Source organism: Grampus griseus (genome assembly GCF_964374135.1).
Source record: "Grampus griseus genome assembly, chromosome: 11".
Classification (NCBI taxonomy): domain Eukaryota; kingdom Metazoa; phylum Chordata; class Mammalia; order Artiodactyla; family Delphinidae; genus Grampus; species Grampus griseus.
Window position 1 is genome coordinate 73,753,489 of NC_139005.1, and position 20,389 is coordinate 73,773,877.

Sequence of the window (20,389 nt, forward strand, 5' to 3'; positions counted from 1 at the left end):
GATTGATTCCATCAGGTTTCCGCCAACCCAAGCCTACTTGATGGTACGCTTTGAGTTATGTCTTTTATCTTTGTACCTCAAGGCTGTAGCATAGTAGGTGATCAACAAGTACTTACTGAAAATAATAAAAAAATTTTGCTTGTCCAAAATAAATCTAATTCACAGCTCTATGCTTAATTTTAGAGATTTTGCTGAGAAAAAATCAACGAATGTATTAATGAATTGAAAGCAAACCAAAAGCACATTACAGTGTATTTGGTGCATTAGGAAGCCATACATGAAGATATTATAAAACGTGTCCAGAAATCTCTGCTTGAGAAGATTAGGCACACTTCCCTAAACAGAGAAACATACGGTTTCCATCTGCAGGGTCGGAAGGAGGCAGTTTCAGAAGGAATGGATTTGCAGAGAGACCAAAAGGAGGCTCTGGGAAGAGCGGAAATTGAGACAGATCTTTCATGGAATGGAGGCAGCCTAAAGGGAGAAACACATTCCAGACACGTTGCCTTGAATCTTTAGCTTTGTAGAAAAATGTTTGCACATACTTTTTACAGATAATTATTTTTCCACCGATTTGACGTGAAGCTGTAAGGTCTCACTTGTCATTCAATATAATGAGGCAAAATAACTTTTGTGTTTATCAAAAGCTGTTTTGTTCATGCTTACTTGCTAATAAAATGTGAATGTTGAATAAATTTTAAGACCAAAGGAAAGGGATTTTTTTTCAGTTCAGCAAAATTACAGAACTGTAACCTCAAAGTACTGTGTCTGGAGAGCCTTTTGTATTGCAGACACCATTTATTCTCACATTGAATAGAAATGATTTAGGCTTCTGTCATCTTTTCCTCTTTAACAATTTTCATACCATGATGTGAAGCTGTGAGGCAATGCACGCAGAGAAATGAGGCCAAGGAAACGTGACCACCTGGCTCTCCGTGTGGCAGACTTTTATGCTTATGCTGCAGAAACCTAAATTGGGGAATAAACACAAATGGCCAGAAAATATCCCTGCCCCCCTTTCTCAGGCTACAATTGGAAACACTCAAATGCAAACATCTGAGCCTCTGATATAAGTATTCATTCTTTTGGAGTTTTTCTCCACTCTTTTTCGCTTTGCCGCCTTATTTTACTCAGACTTGCTCCCTACTGAATTGACTTTTTGATCTAATCATTATATTTCCCTAAAGTTTAAAAACATAATACAGGGTCACTCCCACATGTGACCTTGAGCTTAGCTATCACTGCACTTGCTTATCTTCTTGACCCAGTACCAGCAGGGTACATCTTTGAGTTGATTTTCGTCTCATTCTATTCTCTTGTTTACTGACTGTCCTTTAGATGACTGATGCCATGCGGACTGTGTTTAGAAGCACTTTCCGTGTCCACGAGAGAGGTGTATCTCTACCAGGGATGACAAATGCATAGCGCATAGACAGTGACCTGGGTAGAGTGACGTCTCACCAGATGGCAGGCTGGAGAGATCATAGTGCCAAGAGGAGTCCTCCACCCTGCCTCAGCCTCCACACCCAGCACAGACTTGACTCCACAGAAGCAACCCAGCACCTCAGTGCAATCTCAGGAAAATCAGGGCTGAAATGACCCCGAGGTGTCTTAGATGAAGTTTCTGCTCCTGGAGAAATAAGGAATCTCAATAGAAAGTGAGTCAGTTACAGTTTTTTGTACCAGATGATGTGTACTCAGACTTTTACCGGCAATATTTATATTGTTATTAATAATACTGCAAGAGATTTGAGACTTTTATTCTCCAATAGTCAGCAAAGTTGCCCATAGAAGAATCTTCCTATAAAAGTGCTCAGCAACATTTTAAGTGACAATAACATAAAGGGGGGGGTGGATAAATTGGGAGATTGGGATTGACATATACACACTATATATAACAGATAACTAATAAGGACCTACTGTATAGCACAGGGAACTCTACTCAATACTCTGTAATGACCTATATGGGAAAAGAATCTAAAAAAGAGTAGATATATGTATATGTATAACTGATTCACTTTGCTGGACACCTGAAACTAACACAACATTGTAAATCAACTATGCTCCGATAAAAATTAACTTAAAAAAACAAAAAACAAATTTCAATCAAATCTCCATTTGTCCCTTAGCAAAAAGCACATATAAGTGATCCATACAGCCATATTAACCATATTACTACCGTTAAGCCTCTTATTTATCTTAATTTCAGAGTAAAAATATGAAAATTAGTATGTTCAGAAACAGCAGTCACACTTCTTCCTAACTGGCTCATTCACCACTGATTCCTTCCGTAGAGACCTCTTGTTGAGCATGCGGCTCACACGTGTTCAGAGCAGTCACAAACCATTTGTGCTGTTAAGCATTGTGTTTGAATTAATAAAAACGAATGTATTTTGTTTTTTGATATTTTAATATTTTTTCATCTGTGCGTTTAATCTGCACTGTTTCCAATGAGGAACTCAATGAAAATGTAATATATGTGTGATGGAAAGAATGCTATGAAAGAATTTGTTACTCAGATTTGATTCCTATCTTTATGAATGAGTGAAAGGATCACTAAATGAATAAGTGAATTTGTAAATGATGGAAGGTTCACCAGTCTTTATAATTGTCTAATCAACCAGACTGAATGTCTGTGCCAAACATTACACTTAAGTGATGATCAACTGTCCATTTTACCCATCATTAGTATTTTCTAAACATCTATAAACACCATTGTTTTTTCTCCCTATTACCATCACCATAATCTAAGTTACTTTGTTCTCTTGCTTGAAATACAGTCATAGTCTACTTACAGGAAGTTGGGATCTCCTCTACTATATATTCAACCTTCAGTGAGAATAAACTCTTAAAAATACAAAATTGATCATGTCCACCCCTGTTTGAAAGCCTTCAGTGGCTTTTTATTGCTCTTGATAACCAACAGAACAATGGCCTTGAAGAAGCACTGCAACATATTGATTATGAGGAAGGATCCAGACTAGATGAGTTTGAATCTAGCCTCGGTGTTTAGGCAGTTACTTTACCTCCCTGAAGTTCAGTTTCTTTATTTGTAAAATCCTGATATAAATATTACAGCGGTGTTAGGATGAAATCGTTAATACACATAAAACACTTAGAATAATGTCAGACACATAGTAAGTGCCATGGAAAGGTTTGCTATTATTATTAAAATAAATTTAAAACTCTTTGATTCACAGAGTCCTGCATGGTTTGCCCTTCAAGTGTCCTCTGCCTTCAACTCCTGCCAATTGTTTTCTTTTGCTACACTGACGATCTTTTGTTTCTTATACTCTCCATGTTCCTTCTTCTATAGACATTTGAATGCACTAGTCATCTGCTTGGAACTCCCTCCACTCCCCAGCTTTTTTTCCCTTATTTTATTTTTAACAGCTTTATTGAAAGTATAATTGCTATACAAAGAACTTCACATATTTAATGTGTACAGTGTGATGAGTTTGGATATATGCAAACATCTGTGATGCCGTCATCACAATCAAGATATTAGATAATATCCACCACCTCCCAAAGTTGCCTTGTAATCGCTTATTTGCCCCTCATATCTAGTTCAGGTCTTACTTCCTCAAGGAAACATCTCATGATCTTTGTGACTTAGACAAACATGTTTGATGAGTGGCTCTCAGAGCTTTGTGTACTTCTTTTGGCACATCCACCATTGATTTCATGGTAGATTTGTGTGGTTTTTTTGGATTGTTGCAATTATTCCTTTTCTAAGATCCTTTGCAACATGACTTTTCAACTCCTGCAATCAAGAAGTAGAGGGTCATTTCTCATCCCTTGAATTTTGAATTTAGACTGGCCTTCTGATTTGCTTCAGTCAATAGAATGTATTGTTGTGTCAGTTTTGAGGGTAGTTCTCCAGAAATATTTCATGTTTTCATTTGATCTCTAGGAACCCTGCCCAGTCATCATATGAATGAGCTGGCTCCAGCCTGTTGGAAAATGACAGAGCATATGGAGTACAGGAAAGCCATGTAAGCTGAGGCCCACCTAGTCCATCCATCCCTGAACCAACCCAACAGCTGGTTGGGGATATATGAGTGAGCCCAGTGCAAACTAGAAGCATAGCACAGCCCAAATTGCTGAACTGCAGAATTGTGAGCTAAATAAATGGTTGTTTTAAGCCACCAAATATAATGATGAAAAAACAACAATAAGGTATATAACATTAACCCTCATGGGGAAATAGATATTAGTTAAATAGCCACATATACAGCACAAAAATCTGTACCAATAATTGTGCACATTTAATAGATTTGTAAACTGAGGATGGAAGGAGGGAGGGTTAAATAAACTGCCTGAGGTCACATAGCTTCTATGTAGTAAGGCCAGGATGTGAACTTGATTATCGTTGCCACAGAACTGCACAACGCCCTTAACATTTACTGACTCTGTACTCAGCCAAAAAAAAAAAAAAAAAATCATGCTGAATAATCTAACTTCTTAAATATCTTCATTCTGAGGAAGAGGAGCTCTGGATAGGAACAGTGAGCATTGTCATCGCTGGGAATGACTTCACATTATAAATTCATAAATGGACTTCCTTGTACATATTTTAAGCCTCACGTGATTTTTTTTTTCTTGGTGTCATTTATCAACCTACCATCAGCTCTGATGGTGACTGATCATGTTAGTCAGTTGCTGACCCTGAAGGCTGAACACCCTACCAAGGCCATGTTGCCCGGTGGTAGCACTTGGCAGCCAGTCAGTCCCTGAAATTGACAAGTATAAAAAGAAATCACATAACAGGGCTGTAGGTAGAGTGTAAAATTCCAGCCGCATTTATTATAATTTTCTCTCACTTTTGTGAGAAATAAGTATTACGTAGAATGAAACTCTAGTCTGATTAAGCATGATGGCTAAGACAATTTCATATATTCACCAAATCATCTCGTTTTCCTCCTGGGTATTCAGTTAAAATAAATTTTCCAATTTATTTGACTCTAGCTTGGGTCATTTGGCTAGTTCTAGCCAACTGACGGGCAGAGAAGGTCATGTGCAGCATCTGGTCAAATTCAGTGAAGAATAAGCATACTTTCTTCATATTCTTTCTCTTCCCTTAATCTGTCAACAGAAGATCCACCGTGACAAAGGTGAGGATGGTGACGTTCTAGCATGAAAGATGTTCGAATCCCTGAATAACTACTTGGAAGACAGTAAACTCATTGACCTGCATTGGGTAGTCATGTCAGCAAGATATAAATTTTTATTGTGTTAAGCCATTGGGATTTTGAATTGCTTGTTACAGCTGCTAATGTAACTTGCCCTAATATAGACCTTTTCAATTTTTGTTTTCTTACGTGTTTCCTAATTAAACTGATGGAACAGTTTCTAATATTTTTGGGGTTGAGCTATCTAGCACATATCATTGACATTAGAAAAAATAAATGCACATTTTTTTGTCTCTCTATCCTCCCTGATTTCTCTTTTACAAACAACTGTTCTTTGATCTTGGTTATTTGGTATAGTACTTACTGAAATATTATATCACTTAATTTTAGTGAATTCACCATTGTTTCAATTTATTTTTAAATCTCAGTATTTTATTAAGTCAAAATTAATAAATCTATATAATGAATAAATATCTGCAAGTCAAAATCAAAATTAGTTAATGGCTTTTTGTTTAATCAAAATAGCGTATAATAATCATAACATTTGATATTGACTTGCTAAGATATGTATGTATTGACAAAAACATGTAAATGCTTCCTTTTCTTTTAATCTATCCTAACGTATGGTTACTCTTCATAAATAACTCTAAATGGTAATGCTTCTTTGTATTCAGTGCAATGTTTAAGTGAAAAATTTAATGCAAAAGAAACAAAAGCTGATGATTTAAAGTTTCCGTTTAATCATACCCTCCCTAATCTGTGTCTCTTCTGGGACCTCAGCATGTTTTTCTTTGTTCACATGTTTATTTTCTCATTTCCTTTCCTTGTTGTCAGAACATGGCAATATTTCATTTTTACTTGCCAGAAAGATTTTTTACTTCAGTTTTATCCCAGTTTATTCAGGACTCTGTTCACCATCATCCCCTTAGACTCCAGAAACTTAATAGGTTTCCAACATCTTAGTTCTCACAAAATGTATCATCTAGTTCTAATTGAATGTCTCCAAATAATATTGGTAGGGAACTTTGGCAAAGGCTGTAGAAACACTATTTAATAGCAAAGTCAGTTCATGTTCCCTTTCCCCTTACTGCCCTTGTTCCCCAAGTAAGGATGCCAGGACAATTTAGTGTAGGCTGAAATCAGTAATCTCATGAGGATGGGGGTAGGGAGAGACAGTCAATCACAGTAATTGAAAACAAAGAAGTTGGACTGAAAACCAAGATATTTAGAACCTTTCAAATGCTAGCTCTTTATTTTATGGTGAAGTAATTTAGTACTTTTTTTAAGTTTCAATCTTTCCCATCCTAACACAAAGCAAATTGTTCCTTCTAACACAGACTTTATTGAGCCACAAACTGTAACAAGCTGTGCCTTTTAATATGTAGAACTTCTCTGCATACAACTGCTATTCATTGATGATGATGTTGATGATGTATTTATCAGACGTAATTATAGACATTTTGAATAAGAAAACGTGCATTTTGGAGGATGTCCCAGGGAGGAGCAGCTAGTAGCCAATTGCCTTCAAAATAGATAGTTATTACATTATTTTTTTTCCTCATGTACAGTCTCAGTGGTAAAGGCTTGAAAATTTTTACAAATTTAGAAACCTGACTTTATCTCTCAGGGGAAGAATTACTTTAAACAAATTCCAAAGACTGTACTAAACCAGGATGCTAACCTGAACCCTGTTATTGCCACCAATATGTTCTCTGTAGTCTCTGTAGCTTCACTTGGGGGCCTGATTATAATCAGAAGTTTGTAGGAGCAGAACCTGGGTATATCAGCTCTATAATAGCATAATGTAAAGGAAGGGCTGTCTTTCAAGGGTTCGAAATCCTTAGATTTGCTGACTATCGTTAAGTTTCTGCAGTCTAACATGATAGATGTCCTCCTGCCAATAGGAGAAGGCTGCTGAATAACAGTTAATTGGCTTTGGCAATATTTCACTCTGTGATCTTCCTTTTTTTTTTTTTTGCTGTACGTGGGCCTCTCACTGTTGTGGCCTCTCCCGTTGTGGAGCACAGGCTCCGGACGTGCAGGCTCAGTGGCCATGGCTCACAGGCCCAGACGCTCCGCGGCATGTGGGATCCTCCCAGACCGGGGCACGAACCTGTGTCCCCTGCATTGGCAGGCGGACTCTCAACCACTGCGCCACCAGGGAAGCCCTGATCTTCCTTTTTAATCTCAGTACAAAAATGTACGGATCCCCTTCAATTTCCATTCTATATATGTTATAGATTCAATATAGTTATTGTGAAGGATTTTTATCTTAAATGTTCTGTATTTGATTTCTTTCATGTTTATGTCTTTGATCAGAGTTTTGATATCATAACTCCAGAGAAAACACACTTAAAAAAGAGTTGATCAATCCTCAATATCTTTTAGATATAGTTTATTTGCTTTTCTCCTTATATGAATTAAGAAATGGAGTGTTTAATATATTTGCATATATACCATTTACCTCTTTAAAGCCCGTATTGAATGTTAACAAAGATATTGATATGCTGTCACTGTGATTATCCTTTGGGGCCCGCCAATCTGCATCTTATGTGGAGTACACTGACATCACAAGCCAATAATTGTACAACCTGATGGATGACAACATTGCCAAGTAGTAATTCTTGAATTATTTCAGTGCGTGTGTGTGCGTGTACCTTAACAGTGGAAGCCTCTCTGTTCCTAGCAAACTCAAGACAAGGTTTACCATAACTTGGCCTAGGAGTGTTAGAATGAGAAATTTGTGGAATTAGGGAGGGTCTAATGAAAATTAGGCATTTAAGAAAAAGGCTATGTAGGGCAATAAGAGGTCAGGTCCCATCTGGGGTTAGAAATTAGTATGGTAGGAGAACATGTCCAGGATAGGATTATCCAACTCAGAAATATGAAGATTTCCAAAGATTTTTTGAACAATGTTATTTACTTTTGGCAGGTTTGTAATTTACTGATTTTTTAATGTCTCTGTGGAATATGCCACAAGACAAAATCTGGAGGACTATGTCAGTAAAACAAAAATCTGGACCAGAAAGAAAAGAGAAAAAGGCTGTCATTTAGCACACAGTACTAGAGAAGTAAAGGGACCAAATTGAAAAGCATATTAAACTGGTTAAAAAAATAGTACCTGACACACTAAAAGAATAGCTGAGGGACGTCAAATACCCCACCTGGGTCCTACCCCCAGAGATTGTGATTTTAATAGTCTAGGGTGTGGTCTAGGCATTGAAATGTTTTAAAACTCTAGAGATGATTCAAACATATGGCCGAGGTCAAGAACCACTACACTAGAGGGGAAATTAATTCCGCAGAATAGGACTTGGGAGACAGAAATGCTAATTAAGTCCTGGAACTTTGAAATGTTGAGTAAGGTCTTGATGAGAATATGGTAGAAGGATTGTTTTTTACTAGCCTCCCAAGGACCACAGGCATCAGAAACATCAACAGCAGTTTCAGTTCAGGAATCTGCTGAGGTTGATTCTCCAGCTGAAAAACAAAACAAAACAAAACAAAAACATGGGGAAGAAGTGGAAACTCTCTGGGAGGCGGATTTCTTGAATTCCACAGCCTGAAGCAAGAGTAAAAGCCCCTGCCCTGGGGCACACAGCTTCCAGACTAGAGAAACCCCTGGCTGAAAATCCTTGCTTACAACAGAATCTGTCACTTGACAGAACACATACTCAATGCAACACCAGGTACCAGAATACCAGGGCTTAGCAGGAAAATGGGAATTCAAAGGCAGTATGCAGAAAAAAAGAGAAGCCTAAGACGGACCTGGTAATTGGGCCTGCCGTCAATCACCTGTGCTAGATAACAGGATGTATAAAAACTGTGCTAAGAAACAGGAATATCTCCAATAATACTCTGAGAGAAGAGCTTGTGTTTGGGGATGTTGTGCTGCTCATACCGTAGGTGCATCAGAATGACATGGAGAGTTTGTTAAATCATTGATCACTGGGCCCCCCTCTCGAGTTTCTGATTTGTTAGGTTTGGAGTGGGACCTGAGAATTAGCGTTCCTGACCAGCTCCCAGGAGATGCTGACGCTTTGAGAACAGCTGCTCTAATAATGGTAAAACAGTGCCATAATTTAACTCCTGGTGGGAGATTTCTCCCAATTGTACTTGAGCTCTAACTGTGCAGACTAGAGACAATGAACATATGCTGACCAACATCTGGATGAGGTCAAACCAAGATTTCTTCCATGTTCCAACTTCTCAGGTACCATCAACTCTCTTCTTGGTCTCTGGACAGTATGTACTGGTTTGGGGAATATACTCTTGCCTAGAATAACTATTTTAGGGACTCAGGATTATCTGGTTTTTAAAAATTTGATGGGGGTTAAGGTCGATAATGTGATAATATTGTATGTGCAATTAATGCTTCATTCTCTTTAAATATCAAGGCCATGGGAGACTTGGTAATGAACAAATAGCAATTTATGTGCCTCTGAAGAACTACATCTGTATCTAGTAGAGGCTACTCAGGTTGTAGTTACTGAAAGAAGCCAGCTTGACCCAAGCAAAAAGAATTCATCTAGCTGGGATGAAGCAAAAGAAATTGAGAAAGGGGAGTTTGGGACTGCATATTCTTTGGACTTTTAAATCACAAGGCAACTAATTCTGACTTTGTACAGCAATATCTTTGGATTTAAACAAGTTTAGACTTTAATATGTAAGAGACATTAACGTGCAGTTTTTAATTTTTCCTCAAAAACTTTATAGAGGTAGGAGAGCTATATGCTAATCTGTGTCCTCTCTGTTTCTGGAATTGTCTTATTGGAGTGTATTTACTTAGCATTTCATTTCATTGCAGAAACTCTCATAAACTCTGATATTAGATAATGTGGCTTGATATAATTTGAGGTAGAACGTAGAACTGAGAGTGAAATTTCAATCTTAGGTGCAGAGAGGCCTTTGAGATAAATTCACTGATGTTCTTGGATCCACTTCAGAGTTTTCTGGGGTCAAAATCTACAGACTTCCAGAGGACATCTAAGAGTGCCAGCTGGCATGAGGGCAGGCCTCATGAAGGTAGCAGTGGCTGTCCTAAGAAATGGGCTGCTTTTCTCTCTCGACATGGAAAGCTAAACTGAACCTAATGGGCAAGGCTGATGGCTTGAGAGGCCACCGTGTTGGGGAGTGGGTGTATCCTCTGTGGCCCCTTTACTCACTCCTCCTATGAGAGGAAGAAAGACAAGGGTAATTGGTGAGTGAGAGAAGGAGCTTGGCCTGAGTGGTTCATCTTCTTCTTTAGGGGAGTCGCCTGCCTGTCAGGAGCATAAGTTCTGGTTTGCCCCTCTGTGCATGCACGAAGGTTTACTGTATTCTGAGGCCTGTGGTTGGCCAGCATTGCCTGTGACTGATGACCTAGTCTATTTCTGAGGTTTTGTATTAAGAAGCCCATAGTTGCTTCACACCTAAGTCATATATTACAACCTAGCCTTTATCAGTAATAAAGGGGATATTTTGAATGTTATTTGTCTGAGTCCCATTTGTCCCTCAGTTGATTCTAAAGTTAGGTAGGGCATAGCAGAAGCACATATGAGGTTCCTTAAAACCTAACACTATTGCCCAGAAAACTTCAATATTGTAAGTCTCTATATGTATCATAATACAAAATGGTATGCATTTTCAAATATGTACTTGGCCCCTGGCTTCATATTATTTTCTCAACTATTATTTTTTCTTTGCCTCACTCTCCTAATTTATATTTTTATACTATAATGTAATATAACACATAATTAATAATATACAATATAAGATGATATGGAGAATATAATATACTCTATATTATATATATATATTATAAACCATTTTATGAGATAATATTGTATGTAGCTTATATTTAATATTTTATCTATATTTATATTTATTATATATATTTATATATCTATTTCTGTATTATAGCTTTTATTCATGTAAGTAGACTTACATACTGTTGAAAAAAGGTGGTAGATAAACATATAAGTAAAATAATGGCAGGTTTGGAGACATAATTTCTCAGCATATGTATATATTTTGTGACTGAACTCATAGAAACCTTATGTCCCAATAACTACTGATCTTGTTTATCCTTATTTTTTCACTTCCTTTATTGTGTTGAAATTGTGTGTTTATAAGATAACTAGACTGAGGGATACTGAGGGACAGGGAAGGACTTGGTCTGATTTACCTGCTTCTGTTCCTGGCTCTCAGCAAGAGATTGGGAAGTGGATGCAAGGTGAACCCATGCCCAGTAGAGTTAGTCTTCATTATAGCGCAAATCCCATCCCTTCCCTGACGGCTTCTCTGATCACCAGTGCATAAGCTTCCGTGGCTGTTGATTCAATGACTGATTCCATGGTAAAAGTAACATTTATTGAATATTTGCTATGTGCCAGGTTCTAAGTTAAACCGTTAAGTTTTTAATTTAATTCTCACAAGTTATCTTATAAATAGGAAGTTGTATGACTGTCCAAGGCCACACAGTTGGTGTGACGGACTTGGGACTCACACATGAGGAGACTGACTCCATAGCCCATGTCACTCAACACTGTGAAAAACTGGCTCTCAAGGATGAATGGGGTGTGCACATGAGCAACACCCAAAGCTAGTGGTTTCTCCCACCATTCTTTGTAGTGTGTGTGGTAATGATTTAAGTGCCCAGGCAAAGCCAGAGTGAGAAGCAAAAGTCCTCATCTGTTTATTTGCTTAGTTTAGGGTCGCCACCCTGCCAGTCTATACCTAACCAATAAGCTCAGTTCCTCAGCACATAATATTTAAATTATAGGCCCATCTCCCTTTTTGTTAGTCTTCGAAATCCAGAATGCTATTTGGATTTTTACTCTAACACTAAGTAAGATATTTGTAAAACAAAACAATTTTAAATTTATCTTTCTCCCAAATTATCCCACCACTTGCTACTCAGTCTTGAAAGTGTTCTATGTTGTTATCATTATATCAGAAATTGGTTTCTGAACATGTTAAAAGGCCCTGGGCCATTCGGCCTGAGTTACTAAAGAATATTCTTGTGGGTTCCACATGCTGGCGTGTAGGTATCCTAAGTGCAGTGAAATTGTGCTCTAACCATAAGTCTGGTACTCAAACTGATTTAAATGATTCATGTTAATTATCTAAAAGAATGTGACCATGAACATTGGCAGTGAAAGCTGTATCTTATTTTCTACTTTATCTTGAAAATGAATGAGGAAGAAATGTGTTTGGCAAAGATTGCTCAGTCCCCATATTTTTGACAAAGCTGCTTTCAGTTCAGAAGGATCATCTGTCCTGTCTCTCCCTTAAATACTTTGACAGCTAAGAGAGATGCTTAGATAGTGTGTTAATTGCAATCACTTGAAAATTTTTTTCTGATTCCTAATAATCAAATTACTTAATTTCAGAGAAAATAAACCTCAATATTGGACACAGCTAAAAGAAGTATAGATGAAAGAGAAGGAACAGGAAAATAATGGAGGTTTTAGTGCCAGGGTCTCTCTAGTTTGACATTAAAAGAACCTGGTTTAAATTTTACTCTGAAACTTACTAGTTGAATAACCTTGGGCAACATTCTGATCCTTAGTTGTTTTTAATAATAATGATAATAGTAATAACAAGTCTTATTTCAAGGGACAGTTATGATAATTAACTTATATTTGTGGTCTCATAAATAATGTATAATACAGATACAAACACAAACAAATCACTGGCAAATACTATGAATAATTTTCTTTTCCTGTGAGCCTGCATGATTGTACATTTTGGTTGCTTCATTTTTTTAAGGTTTTCAAATAGCTTACCATAAGAATCAAATGGTTTAATGCTGCTTTTGAAAGAAGCTTATGGAAAGTCAGTCAGACAACGGTATTAAAAGATCATCAGCAAAATTCTTTCCTCTCATCCTCCAGAGCATCTTCAGTGAAAAGGGAGGGTAAAGAGAAAGGTTAACTTTTATTTTTTGCCATATCCTGAAAAGAATATTTACTTCAGGCTGACTGACACTTTAACAAGTTACTTCTTCCAGTAAGAGGTATTTTATATGCCAACCATATATTTGAAACTTTAACTCATATTGTATAAATTGGCCAAAGTGAGACATAATTCCAAATATAAAAATAAAAGTATTGCAAGCCTTTTTCACCAGAGGACATAAATTGTAGAAATATCTGTAATTTAATTACTTTTTGCTCAGAAAATGTAAAGATGAGTTTTGAGACAAACTATCTTCTAGCATTAGCAAAGTTCTATACCAATTTATTATACTTAGATAACCTAATTTTAAGATCCTTCTTATATATCATTATCTAAAGTGGATGTTGATTTCTATAAGTAGCCCTAAATTAGTTTGATTCTACTTAAGTAATTTCAGGTGTTACAGACCATCAATATGTATTCTAAAAGAATAATAACATGTGTTGCATAACACCCTGTTATGACAAGAGAAAAGAAATCATTGCTCCATTGTTACTTGATACAACTGCCTTCACTGAGTTCTCTCTCAGTCCTATAACTTCACTAAATTTAATTTTCATCCCTTTGATGAGCTTATAGCTTCTTCATCCATAAATGCTATTTTTGAAGCTGAATGTGTTTATTTCAATGGGAGTTTTCTTTATAGGGTTAATTTTAAACAATCTAGCCACTTGTTCTTTCTGTGAAAGAGAAAAAATGGCCTTCATTTTAAGATCAATGGAGAGTAATAGCAAGAAAAGCATTCCTCATTCAAGAAATTTCCTATTGGCCAATTGTTACTGATGTGGTTTTTTTAAATTAGTTGTTAATGTTATTTACTTATGAATGCATACCTTATCTCATTCCAGAAAGTATATAAGGCAGTTTTTTTTTAACATCTTTATTGGAGTATAATTGCTTTACAATGGTGTGTTAGTTTCTGCTTTACAACAAAATGAATCAGTTATATATATACATATGTTCCCATATCTCTTCCCTCTTGCGTCTCTCTCCCTCCCACCCTCCCTATCCCACCCCTCCAGGCAGTCACAAAGCACCAAGCTGATCTCCCTGTGCTATGCGGCTGCTTCCCACTAGCTATCTACCTTATGTTTGGTAGTGTATATATGTCCATGCCTCTCTCTCGCTTTGTCACAGCTTACCCTTCCCCCTCCCCATATCCTCAAGTCCATTCTCTAGTAGGTCTGGGTCTTTATTCCTGTCTTACCCCTAGGCTCTTCTTTTTTTTTTTTTCTTAAATTCCATATATATGTGTTAGCATACGGTATTTGTCTCTCTCTTTCTGACTTACTTCACTCTGTATGACAGACTCTAGGTCTATCCACCTCATTACAAATAGTTCAATTTCGTTTCTTTTTATGGCTGAGTAATATTCCATTGTATATATGTGCCACATCTTCTTTATCCATTCATCCGATGATGGACACTTGGGTTGTTTCCATCTCCGGGCTATTGTAAATAGAGCTGCAATGAACATTTTGGTACATGACTCTTTTTGAATTATGGTTTTCTCAGGGTATATGCCCAGTAGTGGGATTGCTAGGTCATATGGTAGTTCTATTTGTAGTTTTTTAAGGAACCTCCATACTGTTCTCCACAGTGGCTGTATCAATTTACATTCCCACCAACAGTTTTTAAAGCATGTATGGTAATACTTCAAAAAAAATCTCCATGAGGAGATTAGGATGATAGGAAAATAAAGGTGTGGGAAATAATATGACACCAGGGAAGAATGAGGCAACAATTAAGAGCCATTTTTCTGAGCAAAATGATCAGCACACTTAGTTACAAGGTGTATGGCCCAGAAAATAAACAAATTCCTTAAAACTTGCAACCTGTTCCTCCACATTCTCATGAAAGAGCATTGTGTGGCGTTGAAAATGCCCTCACGCCACCCTACAGCAAATACAATCAAGTGCTTCATGGGACCACAGGGTATAACATTCCTGGTATTTATTGAAGATGCAGGAACAGTGCAGGCTCACTTAAGTAGAGGTAATTATGTAAGACTAAATAATGTGATATAGGTGAGGAGAAGTCTAATTATCTGATTGGAGCCAAGGAGAATTTCCTGGAGGAATGGAAGTTCATATCTTTCAGCAGAACTTCCATAAATATTAATATAGTCACTGAGTACTTTTCTGGGCAAAATAAATTACTCATGGTCAGGACCAATGTTTTTTTAGACCTAAGAGGAATGGAAAATCAATAACCCAAAAACTATAGCATGAAAATGGAAACAAATACCTGCCTTGGTCAAAAACGCAGTCTCAACTTAAGCCACTCAAAGAATACAGAATTTTGAACTATTTAGTTTTTTGGTGAACGTTTTAAGGAAAATAGGGAAATGTTTCCCTGGATCCTAGACTCCCAAATATATCTATATATGTATATATATGTGTATATATGCATATATTCAGGTTATTACTCATAACTTAGATATATGTTGGCAAATACATATTCACAATTATTCTTTCAAGTATAGACTAAGTAGTTAGTCTAAGCCATTTTTTTCTTACAGTAATTAGATAACAGTCAGTTGTCTATAAATGTTACTTCTAGTTCACATTATTCACCCATAGAAGAATGCTTTTCTTTCTAAGAGTGCAGTATAGAATGCACCTGGCATTCAGCTCAACCAAAACCAGTTCAAGTTAAAAGGACAATTAGAAAGTGGTAAAAAATGGAGGGAGGATAATATAATCTTTCATTAGTCTGTTGGAAATTATTTTCTGATATGAGAACATCACTATGATTATACATTATGAATAACTGTAATCTTAGTCAAGTTACTTAACTGCTCTTTGTCTCAATATCCTTCCTCATCTATATTCAATGGGAATAATAATGACACTTCATTGTTTTTGGGGGAGGAATAAATGAGATAATACACGTGATATTCCTAGAACACTACTGACACATAAGAAGTGCTCAGGGTTAGCTAGTATTCATCAGTAAGCAAAACGTCTGCATTTTGGTCTTATGGCTTATAACCAGTTCCTATCCATATCATTAAAGTAAAATGAAAGCTCAGTAAAAATTGCAACAACTTTATGTTATGCCAGCAAAGTTATCCACTGGCTAATATAGAACATTATGATGGAATTGTTGGGCCTAAAATCTTTTTCTAACATAGTATCCAGTGGATCCTGGATATTCTAGATCATCAGAAATCACATAAGTCATGAGTCTGAAATACTATTGCTGCATATAATTTTCAAAACAGAAATACTTTCAATTACCCTTTTTCAGTCACTGAGGAGATAATGAATATACTACCACCAATAGAAATCAATAAAGCTCTATTGAAATTCTAACCCTGGGAATCAGGGGTGGTTTGGTTCACTGACTAGATAAATTGTTGGACTCATAAATGGAAGCCTTGCAGCCTTATAGTAATTCAAATTTGGCTTTCAGAAAAAAAAGTTTAAATCATTACATTGTAGTAGTTTTCTGTTGCTGCATTGCAAATTGCTATAAACTTCACAGTTTAAAACTATACCCATTTTTAAACGGATAGTTTCTGTGGATCAGAAGTCCAAGGATGGCTTGACTGGGTTCTCTGCTTAGAGTCTCACAAGGCCAAAATAAAGTGATGGCCAGGGCTGTAACCTCATGTAGTACTTGAAGTACTTGAAGTTTCTTGTATCTTTAGGACTGAGTTTCTTGTATCCTTATATGCTTGCTGACTGTCAGCTTCTCCTCAGCATCTAGAGAATTCCTGCATTCTTGTTATGAACATAGACCCATCTATTGATATCTTTAAAGCCAGAAACAGTTTCCCTTGCATTGAATTTCTCTCATGCTTCAAATTTTGTCCCTAACCTCAAGACACTGATTTAAGGGGCTCATGACTTTAGGTCAGGCAGACCAAGATAATCTCCCTTTTTAAATTTCAACTGTGCCATATAACATAACCTATTACAGGAGTGATATCCCAATATATTCATGATGGTAACAATTACAAAGATCATGGACACATCAGGGGATGGGCCACTTAGGGCACATCTTAGAATTCTACCTACCACATATATCAAAGGCCTTAAGTATTAATCATTCCAAGTTTAGACCAAAGGGTCTACTCTATTGGCATAAGATGCCAAGTCTTCGACTTTAAAAGAAAGAAATTGGCATTTAGAAGCAGTTATCCTATAAATTTACAACTTTAGAATATAAAGTTGTCTTTTGTACAGTTGAAATAAATTCTAGGCTAAATTATGCAGAACCATACTCTTGGCATCAAGGACAAAAAACTGAAGAATCTGATCCCATCATTCCCTATGTCTATCATTTACTATGAACCTTTTCATCAACTGGACCTTATATGGGTGTGTTATCAGTGTTCACTCAGAAAGTGTCACATAAGATCAAGAACATGTGCAACCACTGCCTTTAATTTATAAAAACGAGATAAATAAGTTTATTTGACCTTCCAGAATCTGAACTTACAAGACTGCATTCAAGAAATTCATGCCATGTTAAGCAAATTCTAGAATCCATTCACATGACTGGAAGTATTGACTTTATTTCATATTTTCCCATAGGGAATTATATGCTAGTTGTTTGTTTGTAAGGAATTTATAGTAATAAGTTGTTGAGATCTGAGTTAAATTTCTGAATTTTTTTCCTTAGGTCATCTTATTTTCTTTATCATATTGATTTTGTTTGTTTTGGGATTTTTTTCCAATAGGTGGTGGGTGAGTACGTTAGTTGATTGATTTTTGCTGTTGGAACAACTTTGTAAATATCTTTAAAAAATTATGTATATTTGATGTTTTCAAATGTGTTATAGTTTTATTATAGCACATGTATATATCTATAGCTATATCTGTATCCATATCTATCATCTACCTAAAACCAGTTTGCTGATGATGACTTCACCACAAAGGACTGTTAAATCAGGGCTGACTTGTATATTTCAGTCAACTACAAGGGATTATCAGTGGCTTTCTGGAACCCTCAGTTGTTAGGGTTTCTGAGTCTGGCTTAGCCAGTAAGAAAATTAGAAATGTTTGCATGAAGTAAGGGCTAGGGTGTGTAAGGATACAATGCCACATATTCAGTACCTTACAGGAAGGTTGTTATTCCAGAATAAGCAAATACTGAGGAAAGGTTGTATAATAAATCATCTTTATATATATATATATATATATATATATATATACACACACACACACATATATATATACATATATATATAAATAAAATTAAGCTAATATATAATATATATAATTATATATTATATATATAATTAAGCTAATATGTATATATATATTACCTTAATTTTCCTTGATGGCAGGAAGAACTTCAGACTCTCATGAGAATGTCTAGGGCCTCCTGGGCAACAGAAAGGATCCTGACAGCAAGGAATAGCTTAAAAGCAGTCTGCAGATAAAATTCACTTCCTTCACAGTTTTGCCTAGGGTAGGCTTGGTCTCAAATGGTAGTCCCTCTATTATGCATTTGGTCTTCTGAAGTGAATAAATAAACCCTTGAATCCAAATTCCCCAGCCCTACTTAAAATAAAGAATTCACTATGGTACTCACCAATCCAATGAAATATTTTTTGGAAGAATGACAAATAAGTTTAAATTAAAATATTTAATTTGGTAGATAAATGCAGATATGCACTGAGTTTTTTTTTTTTTAATATTTCTGCAAAATGGAAAAAGGAACAGGGCAGATGAGTTAAGCACTGAAAAACTTTCTTCTTATACTCTACATTGATGCATTAGATTAGAGATACAGAGATCACATATAGCAAGATTGGTATTAATGACTATAAATTCTCAACAGAAAATCCCCTTCACATAATAGAAGCCACACAGTGAAATGAATCAAGCACTGAATGTTGATAAAGACTTAAAAACAGAGTCATAACTAAATGTTCAAAAGAAAAGTGGCCTGCTGTCAAGCCTGAAACTTTACTAAAAAGTGGGGAAGAGAAAGATAGAGAGAGAGAGACAGATGGCAAAAGAGAGAAAAACAGGAAAAGAATAGTGCAGGGGGAGAATATGTAAAAACTACTGTACTGTGAAAATCTAATTCTTGTATTTTAGAAGGCAACATAAACAATAATGAGAATGTTTACTATTTTAATAAAGATGTATCTAAGTCCCATGCAATTTAAATACATGCTTTTGTCTAAATATTTCATTTTCCTAGTTGTCAAAAGTAGTTATTCTAAGAAAATTTACACTTGAATGACTGCCCCAAATATGTTCTGATCTTGTAAACGTGATGTAATTTCCCTTTCGGTTTATTTGTACTTAATTAGTTTTTGTCAATGTTGTACATTCATTAGACTCCAGCATTTCAAGATCTGCTTGTTTTCTGATTCAGAAAAATTAGTCTGTATCCTTTAGTTATGTAAAAAGCCTACCATTTAATTAGGAACATGTCATATCAGATTTAGGTAACGGTCTGTAACCTTGCCAATGCCTACATTACTGCTGAGGGTAATCAGTCATTTAGGGAAGCGTATTTGTGCTTGGAATACAGTAAAGTTTCAAATCATTGTCCTTTTTCTGCATTCTTTTAGTTTTCTTCTATTACATTTTAATCTCATGTCTTTTTTCTTTACTTCAAACTTCCCAAACTTCCTTATCATTTTATATGTACTATTTGAATTCACCTTTTCCTCATTGATTGCCTCTTCCCCTAATTTTCTCTGTTCTAACTTGATAGAAACTTTTATTTTTCAATTTTATGAGGAAATATAAAGAAAACAAAGTGAAGTATAAAGAAAGCAACAGAGTTTCCCAATGTTAACCTCCATCACATTGAACGTGTTCTGGAGAAAAAGTTAATATGAAATTATTGATGGAACATCTCCACTTATAAGTAAACAAAAATCTATTTAAAGAGAAGAAACCCTAATAATTCCTCATACAATGCTTTAAAAAGTCTCAGGAGTGGGAGGAATCAGTTACCTCAGCTTGACCCATTGGTATGTTTTCATAGTTGTATAGATTATCCAGGTCTTCTAAGGTGGCATCATAGGTTTCTGAGTCATAGTTGATGGATTCTAGAGTTGGGGCGGTCACAGCAGCATCCAAGATGACAAGTCCCAGAACGAGTCTTGCTAATGTTTTCATTTTTCTAACTTTCCTAATCATAAAATATTAAAACACATACATATTTAATTGATAATAACTTATGAATAGTTTTCACTAAATAGGAATGAAATCACTGTCAATACTGAGAAACTCAAGCTGGTAGCTTTCTTTCCATGGATAATTTATAAACATAGCACGTGAAATTGTGTGGCTTCCGAGGACTATTGATGCCAGATGCTCAAATGAATTCACAAACCT

General features: G+C 36.0%; 1 protein-coding gene across 1 annotated transcript in view; it reads right to left on the bottom strand.

Annotated features, from left to right (window-relative positions):
• EPYC (epiphycan) overlaps window positions 1-20,170 on the bottom strand; it is a gene marked incomplete at both ends in the record, with an annotated part of 35,373 nt that extends 15,203 nt beyond the window's left edge. Inside the window, one exon of the mRNA XM_082666261.1 lies at window positions 20,006-20,170. Within this exon, the coding sequence (XP_082522387.1) occupies window positions 20,006-20,170 (165 nt within the window). The remainder of the gene's footprint in view (window positions 1-20,005) is intronic.
• Between the last annotated feature and the right edge of the window lie 219 nt (window positions 20,171-20,389).